The 12,230-nt window shown below is 37.8% G+C and overlaps 1 protein-coding gene across 7 annotated transcripts in view; it reads left to right on the forward strand.

Annotated features, from left to right (window-relative positions):
- The window catches only part of pias2 (protein inhibitor of activated STAT, 2), a 56,480-nt gene that overhangs the window by 43,460 nt on the left and 790 nt on the right, over positions 1-12,230 (forward strand). For 6 of the 7 annotated variants that reach the window (XM_037097697.1, XM_037097700.1, XM_037097699.1 and 3 more), the window contains 6 exons: positions 4,364-4,524; positions 6,813-6,946; positions 7,692-7,881; positions 8,219-8,355; positions 8,446-8,483; positions 10,320-12,230. The exon at positions 10,320-12,230 is cut by the window's right edge and continues 790 nt beyond it. In XM_037097697.1, the coding sequence (XP_036953592.1) occupies positions 4,364-4,524; positions 6,813-6,946; positions 7,692-7,881; positions 8,219-8,355; positions 8,446-8,483; positions 10,320-10,544 (885 nt within the window). In that variant the 3' untranslated portion in view covers positions 10,545-12,230. The remainder of the gene's footprint in view (positions 1-4,363; positions 4,525-6,812; positions 6,947-7,691; positions 7,882-8,218; positions 8,356-8,445; positions 8,484-10,319) is intronic. The other variant, XM_037097698.1, reaches the window with a different exon arrangement.

The raw sequence follows: 12,230 nt of genomic DNA on the forward strand, positions 1-12,230 counted from the left end.
AAATTGGGACTTGGCTTATCTATACTATAGTGATCTAAGTTTAAGTTGACTGTTACCAGGGGACACTTTATATTTACTTTTTGAAATAACAGACATGGCCTATAATTCACATGTGCATGATTTGCTGATTTATTTGCCACATCATTATATAATACAGGAGACAAAAAGAAATTGATCTAATTGATAATTGTTTTCTGATGATATCAATGCAATGTTTTGTGATCACACTTGAAAGACACAGACTGGGAATATTGTCCTGCTGTTTGTGGCAGATCAACTAAGCAGGAGATAATACTTGTCATTTCATGATCAATAAATACATTTATGTGTTCACCTTTTAACCCATACCTGTGGTAGAAATAGTTCCATATCAACATCTTATAAAACACAGTAACGTGCCAGTGTTTTTCTTTGTTCTTTTTGTGATAAATTGAGCACCACTAGTGGTTGAAGTTCTGTAGCAGCAAAGCAACAAAGCAAACAGCCGTGTCAGCCATGTCCCTCACATGCCCCGCCCTCTCTACATCTGCCGTTCTTTTTTTTTTTGTGAGCGATGCAGCACAACTGCATCTTTTTCCTCTCTTTTTCCTGAGAAAATCTTAATCTAACTGTATGTCATATCTTTATTTAATTATTTTATTGTTGAAAAAGTTGAAATGGTTATGCAATTGAACAACCTCAGAGACTGGGGAAGGGAAAAATGCCCAAAACAAACAAAAATTTCTTCTATCATTATTCAATTGATTCATTGTTGTATTTCAGAGGCATTCATAAACATATTTGATAGTCATATTATTAAAATTAGAAGAAGCTGTGATAATACATGACCACAAATCAACACAAGACAAGACTGAATGTAAGTTGAGTTATTAAGTTGATACTTACAGGACTTGACATGTAGTGTAGTTATTAAATAAATGTTGTGGGATAGAAGAACTGTGTTTGCCTTTGAATTGTGGTGGAGTATAAGTTAAAGTAAAATACAAGAAAAATATGTTAGTACAAGAACCCCGAAACTGTAATCAAGCACAAAACTTAAATTTAGGCTATTAGTATAAATAGAAAAATAAGTTGTATTCAATAAAACTAAAAACTGCACCCAAATATTTACATTGTACCCATGTTTACATCTACTGAATGCTCACCACGATGACTTCCGCAAACTGTGATACCATGTTCATAACCAAAATATGGCAATGTCAGGATACTGACTGTGATGCAAAATTACATACTGTAGAAGGAGATACACTACTTGACAATAAAGGTAATTAATCACTGGCAATTAATAACACACTTGTAAATGTGTCTATAGGAATAAGCCGGAGAGAATCATTCCAAAAATCTAACTGTACAAGTTTGGCTTGAACAGTTCAAATAAATTTCAAATCAATTTCATATTCTATTTTCAACCTCAGATTCTGAAGTAGTGGTTCCTTAACATGGATCCATCGGTTTTCCACATCAAATTAAACTTGCACAGACAAGGACATATGGTTTGTCTGGTATGGTATGTTTATTAACTAACACAGTGCAGAGTAAATAAAATGAAATGATAATTCAACAAATGACAGCAGGTAACAGAAAATGTTGAAACTGTGAAAGGTAAAATATTAAGATTAGGTGATTTCTGAACGATGGTCAATTTGCAGGACGGCTAGTTGATTTAGAATATTACAGGAGTAAATTTTAATGCTAATGAAGCTCTAACCACCTCTCATGACAAAACTCTGGTCCCAAGCCCAGTGGGGTTTCCGCTTGAGTGCGCTGGAGGCAGCTGGTCGTGACTGGATAATAATGTCTCTGTTCAGCTGGAAACGTTGGCACGGTTTCTTGAGCAGTCAACTACTGCACTGGCTTTTTTGATCAATGTCTTAATAGGGATTTCTTCAACCGGTGGTTCTTCAGCTTTTGATCATAAACTAATTCAACTTCTTGTCTAAAAACAACTAGAGGATGAAACGCTGGCTGGGTGAATCTTTCGTCGTCACCAAATACAAGAATTATATTAGTTAACTTCTTCCGATTCAGGCAACGATACCTAGCAATATATAAAAGAAAACCAAAAGAAATAAATTTCGTTCTTATTCAAGCTTTTCAAAAATAAAAGTACTCAGAGAAACTACTTTGAAACCTTGATTTATAATTTGAAGAAAAATTCAACACGTGGTTGAAACCTGCGGAAATTGCTAGTCTTGGAGAGTGTTGAAAAACTAAGTAAAGTACAGAAATCAAAAGTAGAAATGAAGAGTAAATTCTCAAGAGCTTAAGAGTTTCAAAAAGTAAGAGAGTGAAGGGAAGATGGAGTCCCCTTTTTATCTTTTTATCTTTTAGTCTATTAGTTTTATCTTAGGCTGACAGCGTCACTTTCTCTGGTGATATCACAGTTTAGCTCAAAGAATGTATTAAACAATTCTTATCATCTTGAAAGTTTTGAGATCGTTATTCACTGTTCACAGAAATCCACCATGGTTTAACAGACATTGTTTACATGATTTAACATGACATAACTGAAATCACTCAATTTAAAAAGGAAAAATAAAACTTGTTAAAAATGTCAAACACACATGCATATACAGCAGCACTGATGACTCATTTATATTTTGTCTAGTGCTAGCTCAATCCTTGTTACAAAAATATATATCAGAGATATTTACTATTTAAGATAGGCACAAATATAAGATGTTTGTTTTCAAAGTCCTCTTCCAGCTATACCAGAACTTACCAAAAGGTGGCGCTGTGGTTCCACCAAACCTCAGAGCTCCGAGGGAAAACGCTTATCGAGAAAACTACCTGAACAACAACAACAATAGTGAAAATGTTTGCTGAATCACGAAGACAAGCGGGAACTTATGAGGTGTTTTTTCATTTCATTAAAACATATTATTTTGGATTTTAAGTTACATAGAGCACTGTTACAGGTAAAAAGCTGAGAAAACATTATTTTGGCTCTTACTAGACACTTAATGTTAGTGTCACATTAACACCGGGCCTGATTAGTCAAAGTCGTACCAGAAATATTTGCTGTTGATCTCGTTTGACAAAATAAAAGACAGAAAAATAACTGTATACAGATATATTAGAAAATGTTGAAAGGGCTTCAAAATGCACAAAAACAGGCATCCACACTCCAGACTACAGGCAACACAGGACAGTATGACGCAGACTTTAGATAGATAGATAGATAGATAGATAGATAGATATATACATAGTTAAATAGATAGATATATACATAGTTAGATAGATAGATATAGAGGTTGAGGTGTGCATTACTGTTTAATGGTAGCACCAGCAGGTGTACCTATAAATATATAGGTTTAAATTTTATATAATCATATTTCCTTTAGTGTCACAGTAAAAACATCGCTATCACAAGGCCTAATTAGTCCAGCTAGTGCGCATAAATGTTCTTGTTTGACCTGATTTGACAGAAATAAAAAAAATAACCTTGATAAAAAAGTATTGTATTGTAACACATTGTTCTGTATTTTTACATTTTTCTATTAAACACAGAATCAGCACATTTGTGACCTTCTTATGCTGGTTGAGAATCTGCCATTTTTGAAAAGATGTAATTCTAGTTTATTACTCATCCAGGATTAAACTGAAATCAGGGTTGTGCTGACTTCTGCTGTAGTTTGGAATGCAAATAGATTTTAAACAAACCACATCCTAATTCACACTTTGACAAGGAACGAGATCAACACCAGATGTTGATTCCAGAGTACTGTTTTCTCTGAAGAGGACAACTGTCATATCAAAGGAGAAATGACACAATCCAGTGACCATCCTTTCCGAATTTATAATCAAAAAGACACTTAATTATCAGCACTTATTTTTGGAAAACATTTTTGTTTTGAAATCCAGATGCTCTAGGTCCTGAGAAAGAAGGGGTGAAAGTGTCTTGTGAAGGGGGAGGGAGGGGCAAATGGTGGCTTCACTTGTAAACTAGCAAGACATGCTCTTCCTGCAGATGACAGTTTATGGCTAAGCCAAAACGTTCCTTCTTCTTGCCAGGTGACAAGGTGAGAGGGGCGCCTCCCGGGCCCATGTGCTGGAAAACAGTCAAAGCAGATTAATGGTGAATCAGAGACCAATACAGGGTCTCATGTAATGAGGAGACGAGAGGACATGTTCCTACACTGTGACAGGAGATTTTTGGCCATATCGGCCAATCCTGGTGACATGCACTTTTCATGGGAGTGTTTATTAGCCGATGCATCTCTAAGACTCCATGGAGCGCAAGAAAATTGTAGTAACTAACCTTATGAATGTATACTAATACAGCACAACTTTCATGTATAAGAAACTATACATTTTCTTCATTCATTTGTTTAAACTGACCCTAGTATGTTTTGTTCCCCAGCTAGGTAAGATGCGCCTGTCAGTACCATGCCGGGCGGTGACTTGCTCTCACCTGCAGTGTTTTGACGCTGCTCTCTACCTGCAGATGAATGAGAAGAAGCCCACTTGGATCTGTCCTGTGTGTGACAAGAAGGCTGCATATGAGAGTCTTATCATTGATGGGTAAGTTTAACTAATTCAAACAAAAATTACCTTGTTCTGCTTGCTTAGGTTTTTTTAGAATTTGGCTACCTAGTGTGTCAGGCACTATGTGTTGCTGTACTTCATCCTTACATTAAGTAAGCATTAAACTTAGTTACACCAGTAATTGAATGTTCTGACAACAGAGATGGCAAAATACATGCTATGAGTTTAATGAATCTTTTAGTCAGTGACTCAGAGGATGAAGGCTGTCGACAATTTTGGTCAGGATTGTACTTACCGCTCTGCTACACCTTTATCACACATCAGATCTTCATGAACTAATTATTTGAGTTGAAAATCTTCACTGATAAAAATGACGTGACAGCATTCAGTGGAAACCAAAATCATCAGCCCACTAAGCCCTTGTAAGCCCGCCAATGTAAAAATGTCCACGAATGTAATAAACCACAAACGTTTGTAGTAGGCAATGGCTATTATGTTTACGTTACATTTTTGGGTTAATTACATTAAATGCTGCAGATTTTTATTACGTCTGTGATTTATTACATGTGTGGACATTATTACATTGGCGGGTGTTATAGAGCTGGATTCAGAATCACACTAAAATCAAAGTAGAAAATTGAAATCACAGGCTGATCCAACTTTTATTAATTTTATTATGGCAACTTGCAATTTGACTCAAGAGTGTGTATGGCCCCCCACGTGCCTGTATAGGAGATACACTACTTACAGATTTGATTTATTAATCACTTTGGATTAATAAAGCACTTACAAATAGGGGCACTTTATTCTTCTTCTACTTTTATCTCCTAGACAAATCCGGAGGAAATTAATCAAATTCAACTGAACAAGGTTGAATTAATCAATATCAATCAAGGTTAGCTCAAATCAGCATTAATTCTAATCAATTTCAATTCAATTCAATTCAATTCAACACACAGTTATCATTGGTTCTCCACAGTAAAACAAACCTCCACAGACAATGACAAATGGTTAAATATGTTTATTTGGCTAAATATTTCAGAGTAAATGGATGAAATGGCAAATTAAACAAATTACAAAATAAACACTTAACAGAAAGACGATGATTAAATCGTGGGAAGGGTGAAGGGAATTACATATTATGAGAGTAATTTAATGCCAACCAAATTTGTCCTAAAATCAAAGATATTAATTCAGAACCAATGGGACATCAACTCATATTTCATAAGCAGTAGGATCCAGTAGGATGAAGGAATGGGTACTTGTCTGAGCATCTTTTGGAGAGTCAGCAGGCTGCATGTTGTCGTCTTCAGCTGCCTTGGCTGTCCTTTAACTCTAGGGTGGTAGTCTCAATAACATACCACAAGGTGAAATCTGGTGGCAAATTAGTCAAAGAAATAGGTAGTCTTTTCTTCATTTCCCTGTGATTGCTGAGAAATCCCAAAGTGGAGAATTTTTTTGTTTAATGAACTGAACTGGAGTGAACTGACTTTGATTACTGAGAAATCCTGAAGTGGACTATCTTGTGTGGACTGAACTGATCCTTACTTTGATTTCTGTCTTTTGTTTGTCTAAATATAACTATTTTCAAAATGGATTTGGTGGTGAGCTTGAATTTATTAAAATTGTGTGCTGTATTCATCTGCTCTGATGTTATTTACCACAGTGTATTGTGTTTAAGATATGCATTCAGGGGTATGTGTGTTTTGAGAACGTGTCCCTTGTGGGGTTTGATTTTAGACAATTGATTTAAATTTGATCAAACCGCTACAAATGGGAAAGTGTAAGGAGGTCAGAATTGATCTGAAAGAGCACATTATTGATTTGAACAAGTCAAAGTCACTTGGAGCCATTCCAACGCAGGTATAGGTCAAAAGATCAACTATGCAAGAATTGATTGTAGTTAAAAGTGCATGGCTCAGTTGTGTCACTGACAATGTCAGGAAGAAATGGATTAATTAGAAGTGTGTTTTGCATCAACACAAGTCATGAGGCTGCCGTGCAAGAAAGAAGCCCTTGCTCCAGACACGGCACCTTAAGGCTAGCAAATTTAGTTGAACTTGACTGATTCTGTCATGGCCATGAAAAGCACCTAATGGAGGTAAAAATTGCCAAGGGACATTGAACCCAACATTGGAATTATTATATTTATATTTTGGTCACATTTTCAGAAGACCTATAAAAAATATTTTTTGTACCAAAATTCCTGAATGTTTTTGTATGTCCCAGAAAAATTGATCACGAAATCCCTGAAAATGAGATACATGTTTTTTAAAAGTGATGGCAAACTTTTGACTTGACTTGAGTGTTTTTCGTTCGCTCAGTTTATTCTTAGAAATCCTGAATGACTGTTCAGATGTGGATGAAATCAAGTTCCAGGAGGATGGAACATGGTGTCCCATGAGACCAAAGATAGAGGCTGTCAAGGTCCCTACTCAGTCAGTTCCAACAATTGAGAGTAAGTACATCATCTTCATACCTGGGCAGGGTTTTGCGCTCATCTTACTAACTAGCTAATTAAACAGGAACGTGTATATCAAAATCTGATTAATTTTATCCCTGTCTATTGTTGTCCTAAAGCAATTAAAATTCTTAATTTCTGTGAAAACCTGCTGTAGTTTATTTTGACTTAATCCCACATACACTGTCCTCCTGCCCTTCAATAATCAAGAGAGGACTACACGCTAATCTGCTGCTGAAAATATTCCTTAACAATTATACTACTTAGTCCCTGTTTGAGCAATGTTTGTTTAAAGCTATAGTGGCCAGCTGCTTTAAACACTTATGTATTATGTACTCACATTTGGCCCAGTTGGTCCATACTGTCACATTGTCCCCTCCAGCCCTGAGCAGGGTAACCTCATGTACATACATGGTCATTTCATAATACGACACACACGACTTGACATCTACTTAATGCGTCCTTTAGTGTACAGGAAGGTATGGATTGCCTAGTGTGCATCCTTATTTTGAGTTGTTTTAGACATAGAGACCCTCTCACATTACTGTATTTATTGATAATGCAAGGTGATGAAATATGCATATATTATATGTCAGTCTTTCTGCCACTACCGACCAGCCTGGCCCAGGCCGGGGCCTTGATCAAGCAGTGCACGTCTCCTCCACTTGCATTCATCACATTGATACTTTCACTTGGTTTGTTGACAATAACACCAATCCTCGAATAAACCTCTGTCTTTTAGCCTCAGCTCCTTTGCGCCAATCCTTAGTGGTCCTCCATGCAGCTGAGCCCAGCTCCACCAAAAAGGCTGATGTTATTGATCTGACTCTAGAAAGCTCTTCTGACGATGATGATGATGAAGACGACACAGACCATCCACTGAAGAAACGCTGTGTTTACATTTCCAAGAATGAGGAAATACATGCAAAGGGGTGAGAAAATCTTTCTATGTTGTTTTTTTGGACCGTAGACATACGTTTGTAAACCAAACGTGTTTCTATAAAAATGAAAGAACAAAACAAAAAGCAATCAGTTGTACTTTCATCCACATGTACTGTTGACAGCTGTCTACAATGTCCACAGTTAATTACAGTATTTCATGTTACTGTTGCTGTTGGCCACAATAGTCACTAGAATGTTTTTTTCAACACTAAGTAATTGCTATTTCCTGGAACAATTAGTGGTAAAAGTAGTAAAAGCTTTTAAATATGTTTCTGCAGCTAAGATTTCTGAGCAAAGCATGTCATCAGAGACTGCTGTTTTTCTCAGGGTCTTGACCTACCAGCCCACTGTGCGTGTACCGAATGTCCAGGCCCTGGACACATCGTATCTGACTTCTTCGCTGGCTGACTATGCAGTGCCCTTCCACCCATCCACCCTGGCCACGATCCCTACTGACATGCAAAGTGAGTCAGCTGGATAGAATTACTGTAAGCACTATGTCTGGCATTATGTGTTACTTTAAATAATCAGATTCTTCTGTCTCTTACCTATAGGTTTGGATTTGTTTTCCTTAATTCAAGCAGATCCTCAGGTATGTCTGTTACAATTTTTTACTGTCAAAAGCTGCATGATTTCTAGATCATAGTATTGGTCCAAGCAGAAGTTCAAATGGCTTTTTGGTTAATTAATTTTTTAATTAAAAAATTAAACAGAAGAACTGAGGAAAGATATCCTGTTGAGGTTTGTTTTACCTTAGGTCACATTATAGGTCTGTTCAACAGTTGGTCCCCGTTTTGTTTGACTCGGGGGACATTGTTCAGGTAGTTACTAAAATAATGGATTACAAATTACTTTTTACTTTTTCAAAAGTAGTCCATTACTTATTTATTTCCTGTAATTTAAAATTCTTGTTACATCACTTTTGTATCACTTCACCACATTGCCTGAGATGCATTGTCGAGTAACAACCAATTAACAGTATAACTTTTAAACCTGGCATGCCTTCATATCAGCACAAATCCACAACCTAAAGAAGACATACACAAGATATTTTTATTTTGTTTTTAACTGACAGCAAAGTTGGGGAAAACCAGCCCAAACAGTACTTAAAAATAATTGCAGTTGCCTAGGATAATGAGTTGGACAGGGCTGTAGAAGGGCATCATCCCAGCAGCAGGACCGGTATCTGCTCCTTGGTATGAGAAGTAACTGGAGGAGCACTGCCAGAGCCCTACAAAATGACCTCTAGCAGGCTACTTTTATGCAAGTTTCCTACCAAACTGTCCAAAACAGACTCTATGAAGGTGGCATGGGGGCCCACGTCTTCTAGTTGGATCTCTGCTCACAGACCAGCACTGTACAGCTCAGCTACAGCTCAACTGGCTTTCGCAAGAGAACACCAGAATTGACAGGTCCACGACTTGCGCACTTCACAGATGAGAGCAGGTTCACACTGAACACATGTGACAGACATGAAAGAGTTTGGAGACGCCATGGTGAATGACAATGGACAATGCCCAGCCTCATGTGCCTGACTTTTTTTTTCCAGACTAAGCGATATAAGTAGAGGCTGTTTCTGTGAGATCATCCCAGTCAGTACATTCAAAGTAGTCCATCAGTTCTAGTATAATCTTCAGCTCCCCTGTTTGTGCCGTAACAGTGGTCCAATTTTATCCCTTCTAGTTGGGCAAGTAAGGTACTGGAGGATATGATTCAGGCAGTTGTCATCAAACAGTTAAAATCTCCCATAATAAATATTGGGTGCATCAGGACATAAAGTCTAAAGAGGCTGCACAGTTTTCAGTATGGTAGCTGTGGCATTATCCTCGTTTGTCTTTTGGTGAATATAAACAACTGTGTATCAGAACTTTTTTTTTGTTTATTCTCAAAAATACCAGAAAACACTGTCCCACATCCATGATTGACAGGTGACAGTGTGATCAACAGATCACCAATCCATGAAAATCAGTCAGAATAACAGTAGACATATTGACAACGATTGCCATACAATGGGGATGACTTCTGCCATTTGATACCTGTGTGCAGTGCCCTATGTGCAAGAGCCCACTTATCTTGTAATTTCCTGTGTACAGCTGGAGTTCATGGTGACCCAGTCAGACACTGTAGTTTACATTCAATGCTATTGGCTACTATAAATGGCAAGTCCCTCCATACCTGACAGAAAAACATGTGAATATGTGGAAGCAGATAACACCAAAAGGTAATGAGTTTTGAGCAGTTGAATAATTGATGTGTAATGCTGCTGACAAACCCAACAATCAAAAATGTCAGTGGCAATAACGCACTCTTTGACCAAAGATTGCCACCCACTATATATATATATATATATATATATATATATAATTTCTTTTTTTTTCAAGTGGATGTAAATAATGTTTGTCTTGATCAACTTGTTTTCCTTGGTCAGCATTACCGGCCACAGATGTTCCTGGACAACCTGACGAGCAGTATGCAAAGTGCAGCTGCACCCAGCACCAGCTCAGCACTGATCTCCTCTTCGAGCAGTCACTATGACACCAGCACCCATGCTGCCAACACTATCCATGAGACTCGGGTCATCACAGGAGGAGGAGGGGGCACCAGCGCAGGAGGGACTGACAGCAGCTTATCAGATATCATTTCACTGGACTAAAACACATCTCACTCAACATTTAAAGACTGTTTTCAGACGCCTCTTGGTCCACATTATATATGACATTGTATGTACGTGGCATGTTTAGTTTAACACAGAAAGCACCACGGTTGGTATCCATGACCACTTTGATGGCCAGAACGTTTTCACAATGTAAAAGACTTTATCGAGGCATCTTTCTTTTTGCTGTTTGGTTTTTCAATTGAAAACGGGATTTTAATCAAATCTGCTAGAATAGGAAATGGTTTGATAGCCAAGGAAAGCATTGTGTGCCATTTCTAGTTTTCTTGTTCTTTTGACTTTTTAAGATTTTAAAAATATTGTCAATTTGATTGAGAACTGGTTTATTCCAATATTCCCCTGATATTTTAGCCTGGTTTAGTCCAATGTTCCCTGTTTTTTAGCCTTGGTGTAGTCCAAAATTTCCTTTTGTTTTTACCGCTGGTTTATTCCAATATTCCCTGGTGTTTTAGCCCTGGTTTGGTCTGCCACCTCCCGAGGACAATGTCAGTCTGTCTGGCTTGCTTGATGTGTCACTCTTTTCACCAAGCATTCAAATACATGACTTCAGCTCTGTCTATACACACCGTAAAATCAGTGGAGCTGGCAACTGAGTCTGTACAGAGTCTTTTATAACAGTGTTCATATCAAGAATAGAGCTTAAGGGACTTTTATTAGTAGTGGGATTGTATTTCACCATACAGTGTCATCATGACATGAGCTAGTCTTTCGGCCATCCTTATTTATATGTATACATATTTTTGATAACCATTCCACCCTCAGTTCTGCAGAGATCCTGGCCAAAAGATGCATGTCTGTAATACTTTTTTTTGTAGACTGATAAACGGAGAAATTATGGACAGAGCTGTTTCTGGCTCTTTGTACTGTATCTGTGCTGGCTTTCCTAAAGAACTGTTTTGCCTTTTGATTCACACTAATGGAAAGATGTAAGGCAAGTTAGTAAGTCAGATAGTGTCATGGGTTCTAAGAGCTTAGTAATTTCGTGAGTTTTGCTACGGGGCAGCTTTCATGCCTTGCCACTGAAAATGTTTCTTTGTAATTAAGTCAGAGCAACAATTAAATAATGCTGTGAATGAATACTGTTCTTAAAAATGAAGGGAACACCTAATCATCACAGTATAACACCAAGTCAGTCAACAATCATGGATATCAGTCTGTCCATTTAGGAAACGCCAGTAACTTTGAATCAGTTTCACCCGCGTTGGTTCAAATGAAAGTGACAACAGGTGCAGAACCAAGACAGCTCTAAACAGGGAATGGTTTTACATGTGGTGGCCTCAGAGAGTTGCTCTCTCCCTCCTGATTGATTCTTCTCTAGTTTTGTGATCTGTTAGTTTCCTACTGAAAGCATGAGGCAGTACCTGCAGATCAATTAGGTTGCATAGGTGGTCCAGCTCCTCCAGGATGGCACATCCATTCATGCAATCACAGGAAGTTTGTCTCCCTGCACAGTCTAAAGAGCATGGACAAGAAACCAGGGGATCGACCATTACATGAAGAGAGGTGAACAGAGCTGTAGAAGTTCATCAACCCAGCAGTAGGACTGGTATCTGCTGCTTTGTGTGAAGAGGAACAGGAGGAGCATGGCTAGAGTCCTACAAAATGACCTCCAGCAGGTTAATGGTATGCATGTTTCTGACCAAACTGTCTGAAACAGACTCCATG

Source organism: Acanthopagrus latus, chromosome 5, assembly GCF_904848185.1.
Source record: "Acanthopagrus latus isolate v.2019 chromosome 5, fAcaLat1.1, whole genome shotgun sequence".
Lineage (NCBI taxonomy): Eukaryota > Metazoa > Chordata > Actinopteri > Spariformes > Sparidae > Acanthopagrus > Acanthopagrus latus.